Source organism: Coptis chinensis, chromosome 8 (genome assembly GCF_015680905.1).
Source record: "Coptis chinensis isolate HL-2020 chromosome 8, ASM1568090v1, whole genome shotgun sequence".
Lineage (NCBI taxonomy): Eukaryota > Viridiplantae > Streptophyta > Magnoliopsida > Ranunculales > Ranunculaceae > Coptis > Coptis chinensis.
In genome coordinates, this window is record NC_141463.1 from 15,967,044 (window position 1) to 15,984,375 (window position 17,332).

Below are 17,332 nucleotides of genomic sequence, written 5' to 3' on the forward strand. Positions count from 1 at the left end.
AGCCTCTGCTTGACCATTACTCTAGGAGTACTGGGGAGTAGAAAATGCATGAACGATCTTCCACTTGGCCAAAAATTCTTTGACTATTTTGCCCTTTAACTGGGAGCCATTGTCCATCACCAGTGTGTGTGGCAAACCAAATCTGGTGATGATGTGAGTCCAGATGAAATTTCTGACATGTGACTCTTTGACATGTGCTAATGGAATTGCTTTGACCCACTTAGTGAAATAGTCGGTTGCAGCTAAGCTGAAGCGGAAACCGGTGCTTTTCTGTGGGATGAACGGTCCCATGATGTCCATGCCCCACATGTGAAATGGTCATGGGCTCGCTATATTGATCAACTCGCGAGCTAGTTGGATGATGTTGTGGCCAAATGTCTGGCATTTTATACACTTAAAGACGTATGCTTTGGCATCAATCTGCATGCGAGGCCAAAAGTATCCTTGGGAAATCGCTTTGTGGGCCAAAGAGCGACCTCCCGCATGGTTTCCACACTCTCCTTCATGAATCTCAGCAAAAATCAATTGACCTTGTTCTGAACTAATGCATCTCAAGTGAGGTCCACCAGCAGATTTTCTGAATAATTTGTTATGGACTAAGCAGTAACGGCGTGCCTGATATGGGATTTGTCTGGCCTTAGTATGCTCTTCTAGAAGCGTGCCATGTTAGATATATTCTATGATGGGCTGCATCCATGTTTGACTCAGTTGATTGTCAGAGAGTGGACACAAATCGCTGATTGCTAGGGCGTGGTCCACTTGGTAGGCAGGTTGGTCAACTACCTCAATGAGTAATTGTCTAGGGGCACAGTTCGGAGTTTGAGCGGCTAAGTAAGCTAGACTGTCTGGGTGACGGTTCTCGTCATGCAAAAAATGGTGTATGGTAGCTTTCTTAAAAGAAGGCAGTAAATGATAAATGACTTGGAGATACTTAGAAAGGTTACCTTCGTGGGTAGTGTACTCTTTTGCAATCTGGCGAACAACTAGTTGCGAATCACTAAAGCCTTGAAGTTCCTTTACACCAAGCTGTAGCGCCATTCGAAGTCCCATGATTAATGCCTCGTACTCCGCCTCGTTGTTGGAGGTCGTGAAGTCGATGCAAACTGATTTCTCTACCATAGGTCCATCTGGGGACACTAAGACGACTCTGATTCCACTCCCTCCAGGGTTGCTAGAACCATCGACAAAGAGAGATCAGACTGACTTGATACTTTCCTTTGTGGGTGCGATCTCTATTTCTGGTTCCCAATTTGGGTCATCGACAGGGAAATCTGCCATGACCTGACCTTTCTGAGAAGTGCGAGGGACAAACTCTAGGTGGTGTTCTCCGAGTTCTTCGGCCCATACTGCCATGCGAGTTGTCTTGTTCTCCTTGTGAAGGATTTTCTTCAACGGAAGGTCGGTGAGGATTTTGATTAGATGTGCTTGAAAGTAAGGCCTGAACTTGCTTGTCGAATATAACAATGCGAGTACTGCTCTTTCAATGTAAGAATAATTCTTTTTAGCTAGAGTGAGCTCCTTACTTGTAAAGTAGATTGGCTTCTCTGAGTTGTTTTCCTCTTTGAAGAGAACCGAGCTGATGGCGAAGTTCAATATTGCTAGATACAGCCCCAGCGTTTCACCATTTATTGGTTTTGCCAGGACGGGGGGGTGTAGTCAGGTATTCCTTGAGTGTGGAGAACGCTTGGTGGCACTGATCGTTCCACGAAAATTGTTCATCTTTTTTAAGAAGTTGCAAGAATGGTCGGCATTTGTCTGACGCGGTGCTGCAACCATTCCTGACAGCTTCTGTATTTGCTTTTTCGTCTGTAGATCGGGCATATCCAAGAACGCTCTGATTTGGTCCAGATTAGCTTCGATCCCTCATTAGGATACTTGGTACCCTAGAAACTTCCCGGAGGACGCTCCAAAGAGACACTTCTCTGGATTAAGCTTCATTCGAGTTCGGCGCAACCTAGAGAACGCTTGCTCGAGATGACTGAGATGGTCTTCTCCCTTCTTACTTTTGATGACCATGTCGTTGATGTAGACTTCCATGGTGTCACCTAACATGTCCTGGAACATGTCGGTAACGAGACGCTGATAAGTGGCACCAGCGTTCTTAAGGCCGAACTGGAGAACGTTATAACAATAGATTCCTTGCTCAGTGATGAATGATGTTTTCTCTTGGTCTTCTTCAGTGAGTGGGATTTGGTTGTATCCACTGTATGCATCCATGAAGGAGAGGAGCTCATGGCCATAGGTCTGGTCCACAAGTCGGTCGATGCGAGGTAAATGGAAGCTATCTATTGGCGTTTCTTGATTGACATTCGTGAAGTCGACGCATAGGCGAACTGTGCCATTCTTCTTTGGAACTGCAACGATGTTAGCGATCCAATCTGGATAGTCTACTTTTCTGATGAAACCGACTTGCTTCAGTTTGTCGACCTCATCATTGATTACTTTTTGAAATCTCAAAGATAACCGTCTAGGTCGCTGACGAACTGGCCTAGCATTAGGATTTACATTTAGTCTATGGCATGCAACATTAGGGTCTATACCCAGTACATCGATATACGGCCAAGCGAAAACATCTTTATTAATTGCTAAAAAGTTTACAAGCTGAGCCTTGAGTGTAGGGTCTAAGTTAGCCCCTACGTATATGAACTTAGGGTCATCTTCTGTTCCTAGGTTCACTCGCTCTCTGTCTGCAGGTTGAGAGGCTGCTTTTGATGATGATGCGTCTTCCAAGGGATTGATTTCTGGCGACACTTTGCCGCTCGGAGGGACGGTGTAATTGGCAGCTGGGGTTGGAGCAACCTCTGTGGCGACAACAACAGGGGCTGAGGTGGCCTCTGTGGTCATAACAACAGGGGTTGGAGTGACCTCCAAAATCGGTGCTGGTTGTGCGACACATGATGGTGTGACCTCCGGGGTCCTGACTGGTGGCGCAACAACAACTGAATCGACCTCTGGGGTCCTGACTGGTGGAGCAACAACAACTGAATCGACCTCTGGGGTCCCGACTGGTGGAGCAACAATGGGTTGATTGACTTCTGGGATCTGAACTGATGAATAGACCTTCTTGCTGGAGCCCCCAGCGTGTTGTTTTGGTACTTTGGCTCTAACTTCAGCGACCAAGTCTTTGGCCATGGTATAGCTGGTGGGCTCGTTCCTTGTGTTAAGAGGTGGATCGGAGGTCTTATCCGCTGAGAGGATTTGGTTACAATGATAAGCCTCGAGCTGATTGCTTTGAAGCTCCATCATGCCCCTAGGGCCTGGGAAGTGGAGAACCTGATGTAATGTCGATGGTACAGCTTGCATTTGATGAATCCACCGCCGTCTTAGTATGGCATTGTAAGATTACTTGATATCCAGGATGCTGAAACGCGTATTGAAACTGACTTTATCTTCACGTGATCCCATAGAAACTGGGAGTATGATATCACCAATTGGGTCGGCTCTGGAGCTATTGAACCCGTAAAGAGGAGCAATCGGATCTATAAAGACTGACTTGGGTAAGTTCATCTCTTGGATGGTATGGTAGAACAAAATGTTGCACGAACTACCAGGGTCTATCAGGACGCGCTTGACTGTCCAGTCACTGATCTTGACATGGACGACAAGTGCATCATTGTGAGGGAGGCAGACCTTGTTGAGGTCGGCCTCTGTGAAAGTGATATCCCCTGCGTTGCGTCCTGAACTTCGTGCTGCCATCATACATCGGAAAACGTGGCTGAACGAAATCTTAAGGAGAGGGTTTACTGAGTACCTCAGCAGTGAACAGAGATGCACGGTACGTCTTGAGCATTTTCTGAACGATCTGGGTCGCATCTTTTCTTACTGCACTCTGGCGGATCCTTTACGACAGTTCGTTAATCTGTTGATTAACTTCGTTGATGCCATTCTCAGCGACGTTACCAACTGGTTGTTGTTGTGCGTCTACTTGTGCACGTAGAGCAGCATTCTCCTGCCTGAGCAGTGAAATGCTCTCATTCGTTAGACCTAGCTGGTTTGCGAGGCTTTAAACTTGAGCTTCGAGACTTGCCATGCTTCGTGGGCTTGAGATTTTTGGTTTTTGATTTGTGTGAAAGTGGTTTCTCAAGTAATCGAGACCACAGACGGCACCAATGTAAATGAGCGTTTTGGTTTTCCTTTACATACAAGGGAGATAGGAGGATGGGATTGGATTTAGGAAAGACCGAGTTCGCTGATGAGCGAGCTGCCTACGTATCTTCTCTTGATTCTGGGGGGAGAGAAGAATCAGGTCTCACATAGTTCATATAGATGGTATTTATAGGCACAAGGGGGTGTTGATCCATGAGACACGTGTACTGACATGTACATATGTAGGGTGGAGATTATGAAAGTGTGCTAGATTGGTTTTGGTAGGAATTGTGTGATGATTGGGAGTGGGTGCAGTAGTTCATATTTCACGGTGATTGGAAGTACAGGTAAGGCTCTGGTGATGATTACATCTGGATTAGGGATGGTGTCTTTATTCGAAGCGTTCAACATTAGGTCGTTCGTTCGTTCGTCTTGAGGTATTCTTGAGCGAGCTGAAGTGTACCACCTACATGAAGCGAGCTGCTCACGACTCGATCTTGGAGGTCGATGACATGAGTTCGTTACGATCTCTGCTTATGCTTAACGCATGCTTGATATTCCTTAATGAGAATATTACTCCCTTACAGCATTAATTATCAAAAAAACACCAAAGCATTTTTAGGTGATTAAGCCTAAATTGAAACGAGTAGATACTAATAACTTGTCATATGTGATTATTTAATAGAATTTTTGTTGCAAAAGAAAAAATCATAGTGTTTTCGTGTTGAACAATAGTGAGATATGAAAGGTTCACTAAATGCGGGACTGGTTTTACTTTTTTGTTGCGTTCGCTGACTTTTAACCCAAAAATCATAAACAATATTGGGTTTTAGAACTAGGAAACTGATGTGCAGTGGGGCGTGAGCATAACGAGAATATGAGGGTTTGAAAAATTGTGGAGGAGAGATCATGAGGGAGAAAGATAAATTCTGAGGGAGTATGGGTGAAAGGAATATGAGAAATAAAAATTAGGGAAGAAGGGGGTTAGCGAGCATATACATTTTGTTTTGTTTCACCCCCTAAGAGCAAGTCTAATGGGGTGCTACATGGGCCAAAATGTCATTCCAATGTGGCTGCTATAATGGTCTTATATTTGGCTAGTGTGATAAACCCAGCCAAATTTGTGGTCTTGTCTAACAGCTGCCATAATTATGTTTCTACCGGTTTGTATGTAAAACTAGCCATTTGGCCCGGCCTATGGCCGGACTTGCTACATAGATAGCTAATGACTCAAATGCGTAAAGTCCACTTGAATAAATAATATATGTATATTGATAGATAATAATTCACTACATACTTTGTTTGAAGGGTTTATGTTTTTCTATTTTTTTAAGAGATTGCAATCAAAATACTATACACACACAATACTTGTATAGATGAAAAAAAATTCCGATTAAAGAATAAAATATCTCGTTCTCACTTGGCATGCAAAGAAACTCCAACAAAGAGAATAATGGATTACGAATAAACCTATATTAATGGTACGTCGTTGGCATATATTCAGGGTTTAACTAAGAATAGGGAGGCATGTTGTCTTGGATTATGGGAGCAAGAGCATGTCATCACTTTCCGGTAGAACTCTTTCAAAGTTTTAAAATCAAATAACACATCAACAACCATAGGCAATACCACCATCTTGGCAATCACTTTCTTTATGACCAATTTCCTTAAGACCAACGTTGCATGCCTACATATGGTTTACATTGCCAAAAACTTCAAGCTACTTGACTACTTCGACTAAATCATGGAACCATGAAATGTAATTAAAATGATCTACTATGAAGTTGATTAACACTTCGACTAAATCATGGAACCATGAAATGTAATTAAAATGATCTACTATGAAGTTGATTGATGTTAATTTAATTTGTAATCAAATTTACATGTGCAACGATTTGGAATATAGATTAGCCAAGAGTGATGAAATCAATGCGAACTTGATTACAATCTGACGCAACTGAATGCAACTTATTGCAAACTTGGGCAGACCCATAAATGATACTCTGTGAAATGTCATATATTCTTCCTCTTAATTACAGTCTTACATCAGTTTACTCTGTAGGCAGTAAACTACAACCAAGATATGGGCCATATACTACGAATCCATCATCGTTGTGAACACCCAACCTTCCTAGATGATCTGCTGCTTTGTTTACTTCTATGTGAACATTCTTGTAAGTAACCTCCTCCAAGAAGAAAGTAAACAGAACATATAAAGTATAAAGTGCTTTGTATGGGCTGCTTCTACAAAAGATTAAGAAAAAAACTTTGGTACAAATATTAACACATTTGTATGTGGGTATGTCTTTTTCATACAGTCAGCAACATCAACTTCAACGAAGCATTTGTATACATTTAGTAACATTAAATTCAACAAAGCATTTGCATCCAATGGCACGTTCAAGATTGAAAGAAACCATAACACCAAAGTTGTCAGGCATGTAAAAGTCTCCTCCACCAATGCCGCAACCACCACCAAGAACTTTCTGGCCAGTTTTAAGATCCAACTTTGCAATGAACTCTTTCGTTGTCTCTGCCCAATATATGAAGGTCCACTTACACATTTATCATGAGACAAAAGGCAAAAAATATAAAATAAACTCTAAAAGAAAAGAAAGTTCAAAGAAATAGTGCATGCTCAGAAATAGTAGCCAAGATGTCAAGACATTTCTCCTTGGTTGGGCTTCTGCAAGGGCTCTGTTTCGAGGATTGAAATCCCAAGGCAGTGTCTTTAAGTGGAGCTCCAATATGTTGAAACAATCATAACTGGGACTTTATTGTTTACCTTACTGCCTTGCTAAGGAACATGATGACACAATGGGCTAAGAGGTATGAGCCTAGCTGGGATGTCTTAGTTATTAATATAGATTCCTTAAGACCCTTTTGTTGATTGTTACTTATCTATTATTACCAATCAACAAATTGATCTGGTTCTAGGTAGAGACATCTTAGCATTTTGGCCCCTAGAGACCAAATCCCATTGTCTTGACTACATGTATTTGGTAATTTATGACATTTCTCTTCAAGTCATACTTTTTTAAGAATTGGAAGGAACATATTTGGCTTACCAATTCCTTGAATTTTTTACAAATCCTTCTCGAATAGTTTTTCACTATCCTTTAGTTTATATTGAACATTGGCCAAGTAGCAATCGAAATCCCTTTATCGCCATCCTGTAACCTTTTTCTAAATAACCAAGAAATTTGCAATTTTGAAGATAAATTTAAATCCTCCAACCATTTATATCAGATTTCAATCAATTTAAATTTAAACCCTCGATCAAGTCCTCAACCAAACAGGTATATAGTTCTCTACTATAAAGCACAATATAATTTCAGCTAAATCTCCACATTTTAGATCTAAAAAGATTACTTAAAATGATAAGATACATAGCCCGCTGATATTATATGACTCAAATTAAGATGGCAGTGAGAGGTCTAAGAGATCAACATAATAAGTCACAAATGAAAAGAGCAAGGAGATGCATAAGGAATGGGCTACAGGAAGTACTTGCCTCAGTAATAGGGAATTCCAAAGCTTGTTTGGCTGCTAACTTTATAGCAACCTCAGAACTGCATCAACCATGCTAAATTCTTTATTTCGAGAAGGCCCAATCATCCTATTGTAAGCAAGGTACCGCCATGGAACATCACCCAAAAAGCAAACACAATTAGGTAAGTTAACATTTTCTTGAAAATTGGAGGTTCTTTAAATATGTATGATGAACATGAATAATTGCTAAAATGAACCAAAATTATACATAACCACTCTTAGGTTGTTTGAAATGACCATGAATTGACCCTTCCTCAACGATAAGCACTACTGTCTTTTTATCGTGGTCCAACAATTTACATCCTCTCCCTCTGTGGTTTTCGTCTTAATCAAGCAATTAATCACGGATGGTAAAACTGTAAAATATATGACTATCATTTTAATAATAGTGTGATCAGACTCTGTACATTTTAGTAGAAAAAAAAGTACCTCCTTTGTCCTTGATAGAGGAGACTTCAAATGATGAGGAATAGCAACTAAAGTCCTTACATATAACCAAATCCCGGTAAGATTACAATAAAAATTAGGTGTCAAAATAGAAATGACCAAATTGCATCAACAGGTACCTACTAACCAAATTGCATCTATGTGATTACATCAATAAGTTCTCATTTAACCAAATAAATATTGTTAGTGATAGAAATAATTTAAGCTTAAATGATTTCATAAAACAGCAATCACCATATAAGATGAAACATCTAAAATGGTCTGCCCTATTTGGTGGTAAATGCTAGGATGCATTTATATATGCTAGTATGAGCCAAAAATTGGTGTGAGGGAAAAAAAAATACATATCATCATTGTAACCAAAAGCATATATGAATATGTTAAGAAAACTAACATCTCACTGGAAAATTCACCCCTTCACGAAAAGCATATATGAATTGGTTGATCCTTTCCATCCAACTCATGTAGGGGGCCAGGTAAACAAAAAATAATACATGGTGTACTTTTGGCCCTTCAGCCACTTCACACCCCTCTGCTACTTCATGTAAATTTATTGAGCACCCCTTCAATTAACAATCTAAGTTTCCTCCAACATAGATTTATGAGTTCACTAACTCAACATCCAAATTAAGAGACAAAAGAATATCATGATTTTTTTTATAGTATATGGATGAAAAGTGCAAGATGCAACCATCTCTTCTCAACAAACCATGGGAAAAAAGATATATCAAATAAGTTAAAGTAGAAAATGTAATAGCAAAAAGAAAAGAATGCAATTACAGACCATTGTCTCTTTTCAAGAAACTCATAAAAACCAAGATATAAAGGAAACTAGTGAATTGAATTAAACAAATGGGTTGACCACCCCTCGTTTTCTGTTGGAATGAGATATTTCTTGTGTTTGGAGAATGAATTGCTATCTAGGGGATACTTGACTGATCTTGCCTAAATGGTTTGACATTTAAAACAATTTCTCGAAAAGTTTGAAGAAATAAGCAATTGTAACACAGATGGCATGTAATATGGTTCTCACATTACAAATAGTTCTACATATACCGCAAAAAGAAATATATAATACTTATATCATTCTCATAAAAAAAATCTCACACAATGACCAATTTTGCAGAATTCATGCCTAAATAAAACATTTTGAAAAAATACCTAAAAGAAAGGAAAACACAAATATCAACATGTAGAGATTCTAAATTAAAGCATTTTATTACCTTTGATAACTTTTTCTTTACGGTGGCGGAAGAGATGACACATTCATTGAATCCCATAGACTCCACCATATGAATCCTGTGATGCACATCATCTTTGAGTTACCCCAGTTCCATTTTTGAGTTGATGGCCATGACTGCCGCTCCCAAAACCTGCCACATATATGCAAAGACCACACTAAAAAGTAGAATCTTGGTATCATTTAACTACTTGTCTTGCCATACTGAGGGACTTACAGGTCCATAACTACTACCTCAAAATCTCTCATAGAATTGAGTTTCTTCTCAAGCTCGGCTATCTTAAATGCTTCTGCTCCTTTGCTTGAAGACCAAGTAACTTATTGTTTAAGCATCAACAACCGGCCCTTAGTTTGGTTAGACTCGAAAATTCTATCTACCTCTGCAGCTCTCCTTTATCCTGTTCCTTGCCATCTCAAGCTCCTTTCTCCATTGCCGCTCCTCTGCGATCTCTTCTTGAAGCTTTTTCCTCTCCGCTTGCAATGAATTAATGCTGATATTCAAATGTTGATCTCAACCGCCTCTTCATCTTGAGTTGCCTTTGTAATTCCACAATGTCGATTTACGCTCCTTGGACCACTCACCTTTGAGTTTCACTTCCCTTTCTTCCAATTCTTTTACCGTGCACGTAAATCCTCTTCCTGAATTATTCATTGTGAAGAAAGACTAAGAGATACTAACTTTTAAAGGAAGATTAGTAACGAGAATCAAGCCACGAATCGCACTGCAAGGACAAAATACATATTTATGAATGACTTCGGAGATCAACCAAAATCACGGAGAGCTTTAAGAAAATTATGGTGATGCATATACCGAAGTGTTGACTCGAATCAAAGCATATGTATTCACTTCTATCGATACACCATTAACTAATGAGAAAGTGATTCTTCCGACTTTACACTTCTTGAACATTAAGCTTTCTCAACCGATCTTTCATATCTTCCAATCTGAAAACAAGATAAATCATAACTCACTTGTACGTATAAGCGGTGAAACAAATCATATGAGAAATGACCCACGTGTAATGTAAAGCGGTGGTCTTCACCCTCCAATCCAATTAAGTCCTGAAATAGAGAAATTTAAGAGTAAATGATGGTTCGTAGATATCTAAACCCCAAGTTAAAATACACATTTGAGATGGTTTAGACATACTGCATGTAGATACACCAAACTCCTCGTCAGGCCGACTTAGTGGAAGAAGTTCAACTGATATGCCAAGATCTTGTGCATCCTAAAAACAAAACAGTTGTAACAACAATAGAAATGTCATAATTTTTAAATTGGAAGCTAAAACAATGGTATGTATCAACTACTTTTGCCCATTGCAGTGTTGTCCTAATCATATCTGCTTTAGTCCCCCCTCTAATACTCCCAAAAGGATCGTCCTCATTTGTGAACAGGAGCATCTTTATCTGAGGTTTTTGCAGATCTGGAACCAAAAGTATCAGTCATAACTCACAAGTTAAACTCCAACTCATACACATGTAACCTCATATGTGCTTGTGCTGCCCAAAGAGCATTGTAAAGGGAATTCAAGTTCATTTGCATTTTTTTTCCATCTCAATTTCATAGATTCTATTTGTCTCAGCCTGGGCTTCGCTTCTCAAGTCAAACTTGTCATTTGGTAATGGAATAAGAAGAAGATAAATTTGAAATCTGAGTTCTAATATGATAAAACAAAAATGAAATTCGGTATAGAGGGATTTGAGAGGTGTTGCCAGAGAACAGCATTTTCTGTAATTTTGATATCATTCTATCATCCTTAACAATTTCTTAGTTTAATTTTAGAAGAAGAGAAGAATAAGAGAGAGGGGTTGAAGAGATGATAGAGAAGAATAAGAGAGAGAAGCTGAAGAGATGATTTTTTTTTTCAGAGTTGGGAGTGTTTTGTAGAATTGAAAATAGAATATAGAAAGAGGTTTTTATCTATTTTGAGTTACAAACAATTAAAATGGGCAAAAAAAAAAAACGTATAATTCATTTTTTTATGAAAAATCTGATGTGTCAGTCTCGAAAAAAAAAAGAGGCTGACGTGAGTCACTAGAAGCATTTTCCACTACTCAGTATTAAGTATTAACTAGCCATTTGGCCCGGCCTATGGCCGGACTTGCTACATAGCTAATGATTCATTGCATATTTTGTTTGAAGGGTTTATGTTTTTCTAATATTTTTTGAAGGAGATTGCAAGCTCTCAAACCTTGATCTAGTAAGTGTAAAGCGTACATATATCTTTTCACAGTGCTCAAGACTGTTAGTTACTATATCAATCATTGTCGCCTATGTCCATGATTTGAATTTTCATTGGAGTTTCAGGGAAAGATGGTGTATGTTTCAGTAATGACATAGTTCTGGCCAATTAGGACTTATTTTGATAAAATACATTAGTTTTACATTGGAACATCTCGTTTGTAATAGAATTTATTTACAAAAGAGTAGTGATGATATTGTGTGGATGCTTTTTCCTTCGCTTTTTATAGTACTTTCCCTGAGCAATTGGATTGGACTTGGTTCGAAAGTACATGGGGTGACCTTAGTAATTGGTGATTGGACTTGGTTCGAAAGTACATGGGGTGACCTCGATGAATTGACTTTTACTTCACTTTCTCTTCACTTTCTCTCTTTACTAACATCTGCGGTAATGACCAAACCAATTTAGTAAAAAAAAAAAAAAAAGTAGATCCAATTATCGATTCTCTACCATTTGCACCATTTCCACTTTGCCACCATCGGCCGAGTTCGCACCCTCCGCCACTACCCGTAAACCCCGAGGATTTGGAGGTCAGAGGGTTGGATGTGGACGGGAGACTCCTCATCATCTAATGGTAGCCTTTCAAACACTGCATTTGCAAATGAAGTGGCCATCAACACCACTTGGACTGATGCCATCAACGGTCCAACGACACTTCCACCAACAACCTACCCTTGACCTCCCCGATAAAAATATTGCAAGTCCTCGTCCGCCCGGTGGTGGCGGTGGTGGGAGCAAGATAATACCCGGCGGTGATAGTATCTCGAACCGCCCATGAAGTGTGACCACACCTCGGTTAAGAGGGTCGGGCCGACGCAGCGATAACATTTACAACCGCGTGTCGCCACCATCGAAAGTACACAAACTCCCCGGCCTCTTCGCCTTGCGTAGTTTGACACACAATCCATTATATCAGCACCTGAGGATACCTCCAGAACATGAGATCTCAATGCATTTGGACTGTCCCGAGTAACAATTATTAATTGCATAGATGCTTTTAACTTTAAAGAAATTGTTTTGATATGAAAATGCTTTTGGTGAGGCAGACCTTACCCAAGGAACTGACTTCACGATTCAACCCTCACTCTGCAAAATTTAAAATTCTCAAAGTGCAACTCAAATTGCCAAGTACAAAGTGTATGTTACAATGATTCTTTCCATCATCGCCCATCTGAAGCTACTTTCCCATGGTGTGTCATGCCATTGATTATATTTTGCTACTCATGGTGCCAAAAGAAAATGGTATCCAATTCAAATCAGTTTTGTCATTTTCTTTCCATTAAAAAAAAAAAACAAACAAAAGAAAAAGGTAATAGTAATAATAAATGTAATGTCCTTCCTAGTACTCATTGTTTAAGCTAATTGAAACTACTACAGTTGACACTACAACTTCCAATTGCATCTCCCTTAAGGCTTACATGGTAATGTCCTCTGTTCAAACAATAAGCCAATTAAAAAACAATTTCATGAAATGGGTATAAAAGAAAGGGATCCCTAAAAGAAATTTGATACTGGATGAGCAAAACAACACTAAACTTTGAGCAATGGATGGTGAACCATTTTACTAAATGATACTTCTAGTAATCTGGTTCGTGTCATTTGTATTAGTCAATTCTAAAGATTTCATGGCATTTTACTTGAAAAAAATAGTAAGATATGTTTTGAGTGACTTAAGAAAGCCTATCAATAAGTTACCTAGGTGCAGAATAGCTAAAAGTGAAGGAAACCTCACCTGCCCATGGCATCATAAGTTGCCGCGAGATTGCTATAGACTTCAATCGTATCTGGATGACATGGGTCACACTCCTGTTTAAGTATCCTTCTTGCTTCTTCAAACAATTCAGCAGCCTCATCAACCTTGTACAACTGTACCCAAGCCATTTGGGATCAGTACAACACCAAAGAAGGCTGATTTTCTATCTCCACTGGCTCTAAATTTTGCTACAACGCTCTCAAAAGAGCTCTGCAAACCTTCCCATGTCTTCCAACCTGGCAACCATGTAAAGCATCACACCCATCTCTGTGCTTCTATTCCTGCAATCGTATTTCGCTGACCAGGCGTATCTTCCAACAATTTCATTGCCCTCTGAAGAAGTTTTAATGCTTACTCAGGCTCATCCACATCTTCATATATGGCAGATATATCCATCATCCCACTGGCACTCTCCTCTACTGTGGTCCCTGGCATAGGCTTTGTATATATTCTTAAAGTGTTCTAACAGTAAGAGTCAGACTCGCGGAGCCTGTCTTTCTGATAATAGAGATCAGGCAGGAGGGTAAAGACTGATGCAACTGAAGGTTGGTTATCTCCCTTGGTGGATTTGAAAACGGTCAGGACCTTCTGGTAGGAGAAGTCAGCTTCATCAAAGAGGTTAAGAGATAGGTAAATCTTTCCACAACCAATGTCAATAGCAGCTACCTCATTTTAATTTCTTGGCCATTGGCAATCAAAGACATGTGGGGTCTTTAAAATAATAAGCCATAATCATCAAAAGTCAAGTAAAGAGACAATAACAAAAATATATTATAGCGAGGCCAATAATACCAAAACCTCCTATTGTTCCTCAGAACCACCTTGTGGAACTGCATAATAACCTTGACTTACCGTCCAAGAACCCGGTTGTACCGCATTTGTCAAAGTTTGATATATTCCAGGTGGGTGACGGTTATCGGATACCCACTGTTGTAATGTTCATGTACTGTGGGCGGTGGGGTTGTCGACACCGGTCTTTGAACCGATTTTTCGTATATTCCGATGAACATAATAATCGGCATTGAACGCTCTAACTAAAGCTTCATCACTATTTTTCTTAAACATAGCTTGCTCTTGATTCGCTATATTTGCCATCGTATTCTCTGCAACTCTTCATTCTCCTCTCAATCTCAATTGGGCGAATCTCCCGATATTTCAACCGGAATCTGAGATTGTAGTACTACTGGATCTTGCGAAACTGAACCGAAAAATCTATCCTTGCAGAGATGTGAAAAGGTGCAACTGAGTTGGTAATATCTATATCTGCTGGAACTGGAGATACAACTTCCAATTTTCTAAGTGTTTTTGACGAACTCATAATGGCTTCTGGTACATCCGATGATCTGATAATAGTTGCTCAACTGGTGTTGGTGTCGGTGTTGGTCAATGCATATAAAAGTGCAAAAGGCTAAACTTATGTGATATTAATAGATCTATATCACCCACAGTCCCACACACCGTCAGAGAGTGTAATAGAGCTGCTGCCTGCAGACTGCTTGGCAAAAGGAAACAACAGCCCTTTTGAATTTGATATCTCTACTTTACTGCTCCTCTAGAAGGATCTTTCAAAATATTTATCAGAGCATACACAATTACACATGGCACCATGTACTTAGGATTTTTATTAATATAGGTTAGGGTCTTCCAAACCTTTAAGTATTTCAAAAATAAATAATTAAAATACTCTAGATGGCGGGCAATATGTGATCTCCAAGGTCTTGAAAGACTTGGTATGAGAATGTTATCATGTTGAGATGGATCAGTGGTAAGACTCAAAAGGATAAAAGTAGGATCTAGAGATTCAAGACGGAGTAGGAGTGGTCCAGATATGTGAGTACTATAGGAAAGCAAAGCTTATGTCCTAGTTTAAAAGGGCCGATCCTCACTAAACTCTCCACTCAAAGTTGTAATTAAACTCTGTCAAAAATAGTTATTAAGAACAATAAACAGTACAATCACTCCTAAGGACCCAACAAAACGTTGGCAACATTTGGTTCAAGAAAATGAACCTAACTATAATTCCTGATAGTATATTTTCTGTATCTTTTAAGAAAAAGTAGAAAAAAAGAGAAACTAATAAAACAATCAGCACACGGGATGACACAAAGTTAGCAATAGATTAAAATGTTGATTTCACTTGCAATGTTTCCCCAGTTGGACTATTCTCAGTCATTAACACCCACCATCCATTGCAACATTACAAATGTGCATTTCCAGATTCACCAGTTGCTCCCCAGTTAATAATTCCAGTGAATCTGGTTTGCACTCCAAAATTACCTCCTACAGTGGCATTGCAGTTTCGAGGTGTTCAAGCAGTCCTAGATTTAGTAATAATTTCGTCACATGGTCTGGAGGATTCCTGCATCATCATCATGGCAGGCTGGGGATCAACTACCCCTAAAGTGCCTATCAACAAAATTGGGATCGTCAAGAACACCATGATTTTGATACGCACCTGAATCGCAGAATAGACTTGACCGGTAACCTTGAGAGTATCTTCTCAATTATCTCATAAGGGAGATCATCGTTTGCCCTGTTCTTCTCCATCGTTTGCACTGTTTCAATGCTTCAATCTTCGCCGCAAATAGTGGTAGGCAGCTTTACTCAGCCAGCATCTCCTGTAGCTGCTGCTAGCACAATAAACTTGGATTCTATAGTTGAATGAGAGATACATGGATGTCTGTTTCTTGGATGCCCACGAAACCGTTCCTCTTGCGATTGTGGATATCCACCCAGATGGGGATTTATTAATGTGGGTACCTCTAGTTATCCAACTCGCATTGGAATAACCTTCTAGTACAGCTGGAAAGTCAAATTAATGCTTCTTCTTAGATAACCAAGAACTCGACCATCCAATTGACAATCTTGGATCCTTTGAACCGGTGGATTATGAAGCTCGAAGTTTTGAGTTGTACGGCGTTACTGTTGCAAGGTTGATTGATCTAAAGGATCGGTTTGGTTGTGAAGAGAAGTTTGTTACAGACTTACAGGATATTGGGGATATTGGGTGATAGAACAATTTCTTAGTTTAATTTTGGAAGAATAGGTTTCGTTTTGTTTAAAAATGGAGATAAGATTTAAGAAAGAGGTTTTTATCTACTTATCTATTTTGGGTTTTTATGTATTTTGGACTACGAACAATTGAAATCGCAAAATAAAGGCGTAGAATTTATTTTTTTAGGTAAAATCTGATGTGTCAGCATGAGAGAAAAAAGGGAGACTGACGTGGGTCACTGGGAGCATTCTCAACTACTCAGTATTAATGGTCTTAGATGGTCTTTCATTTCAACAGACACACTACTCAGCTGGACTCTGTTTTAATATAGATAGAGGTGATATAAAGATCCCAAGAGTTCTCACCGTCACCATTTTTTAGTAACTCCATTTCAACATTAGACATGCATGCAATTTGTTTTTTCCCAAAATTGGTGCGATTGCCCATAGTCCTACGATCCTATCATAAACACTTATACAATGTTTTCAACTCCATTAGAAAGTGCATGTAAGCCGAATTATCTTTAAACTTGCGCACATCTTCATCATCCCAACTGGAGTTATTTATCCAGAAAAAAAAAAGGAAAACAACCAAAGTTTGGCTCCAAAATTTCGTACTGAGTACCAAGGACTGCATTGTGGTGCTGATTTTTTTCTTTCTTTACCAGGTTCATGGCTTCTTGCTGTAACAAGTAACTGGATTTCATACTTACCTCCTTTTAATCTGACATCTGATTTGAAACAAGAATTACAAGTTTACCGCCCAGCCACATGAAGATTCGGGCAGGTACAGGTAGAATTGATTGTGAGATGGGGTTCAATTCCTCTCCCTTTCATGGTTCATTTGTTAACTGAATTTCCAACTGAATATGATGGGAGAGATTGACACAGCGCAGATTGTGAGGTCTACATTGTGGATCAACATCTCCGCTTCATTACTAACAAGTTCATCAAAAATAATAAAAAAGACAGTAGCACCAACAAGTTGATAAAAAAGGATGACGGTAGTTATTA

At 39.3% G+C, this 17,332-nt stretch overlaps 1 protein-coding gene and 1 long non-coding RNA gene across 4 annotated transcripts; both read right to left on the reverse strand.

Moving 5' to 3' along the window:
• Positions 1-5,557: 5,557 nt before the first annotated feature.
• LOC147480205 (uncharacterized) lies at positions 5,558-16,629 on the reverse strand. Of its 3 annotated transcripts, XR_015205671.1 has the most exons (6): positions 10,637-11,778; positions 10,476-10,554; positions 10,137-10,387; positions 9,309-10,047; positions 7,601-7,705; positions 5,558-6,619 (listed from the first exon to the last, which is right to left on the reverse strand). It is a non-coding gene; the product is annotated as an uncharacterized LOC147480205 (long non-coding RNA). The 3 variants fall into 3 exon arrangements; XR_015205669.1 differs by lacking the exons at positions 9,309-10,047; positions 10,137-10,387; positions 10,476-10,554; positions 10,637-11,778 and having other exon boundaries at positions 6,274-6,619; positions 7,601-9,277; XR_015205670.1 differs by lacking the exons at positions 5,558-6,619; positions 7,601-7,705; positions 9,309-10,047; ... (1 more) ...; positions 10,476-10,554; positions 10,637-11,778 and adding exons at positions 15,235-15,683; positions 15,780-16,629.
• Positions 12,075-13,992, reverse strand: LOC147480206 (AT-hook motif nuclear-localized protein 26-like). Its single transcript, XM_086576160.1, has 3 exons — positions 13,304-13,992; positions 12,420-12,490; positions 12,075-12,239 (listed from the first exon to the last, which is right to left on the reverse strand). The coding sequence occupies exons 1-3, from the start codon at positions 13,422-13,424 to the stop codon at positions 12,075-12,077; spliced, it is 357 nt and encodes a 118-aa protein (XP_086432286.1). The 5' UTR covers positions 13,425-13,992.
• Positions 16,630-17,332: the final 703 nt, after the last annotated feature.

What these genes read in the sequence shown, in the direction of transcription:
- LOC147480206 (XM_086576160.1), bottom strand. Translation starts at nt 13,424, where the DNA reads ATGAGGCTGCTGAATTGTTTGAAGAAGCAAGAAGGATACTTAAACAGG. An exon ending in ACTTATGATGCCATGGGCAG is followed by an intron (nt 12,491 to 13,303) that starts GTGAGGTTTCCT and finishes AGGTATCCTCAG; the next exon opens with GTGCTGATATAATGGATTGT. An exon ending in GAGTTTGTGTACTTTCGATG is followed by an intron (nt 12,240 to 12,419) that starts GTGGCGACACGC and finishes GGTCAAGGGTAG; the next exon opens with GTTGTTGGTGGAAGTGTCGT.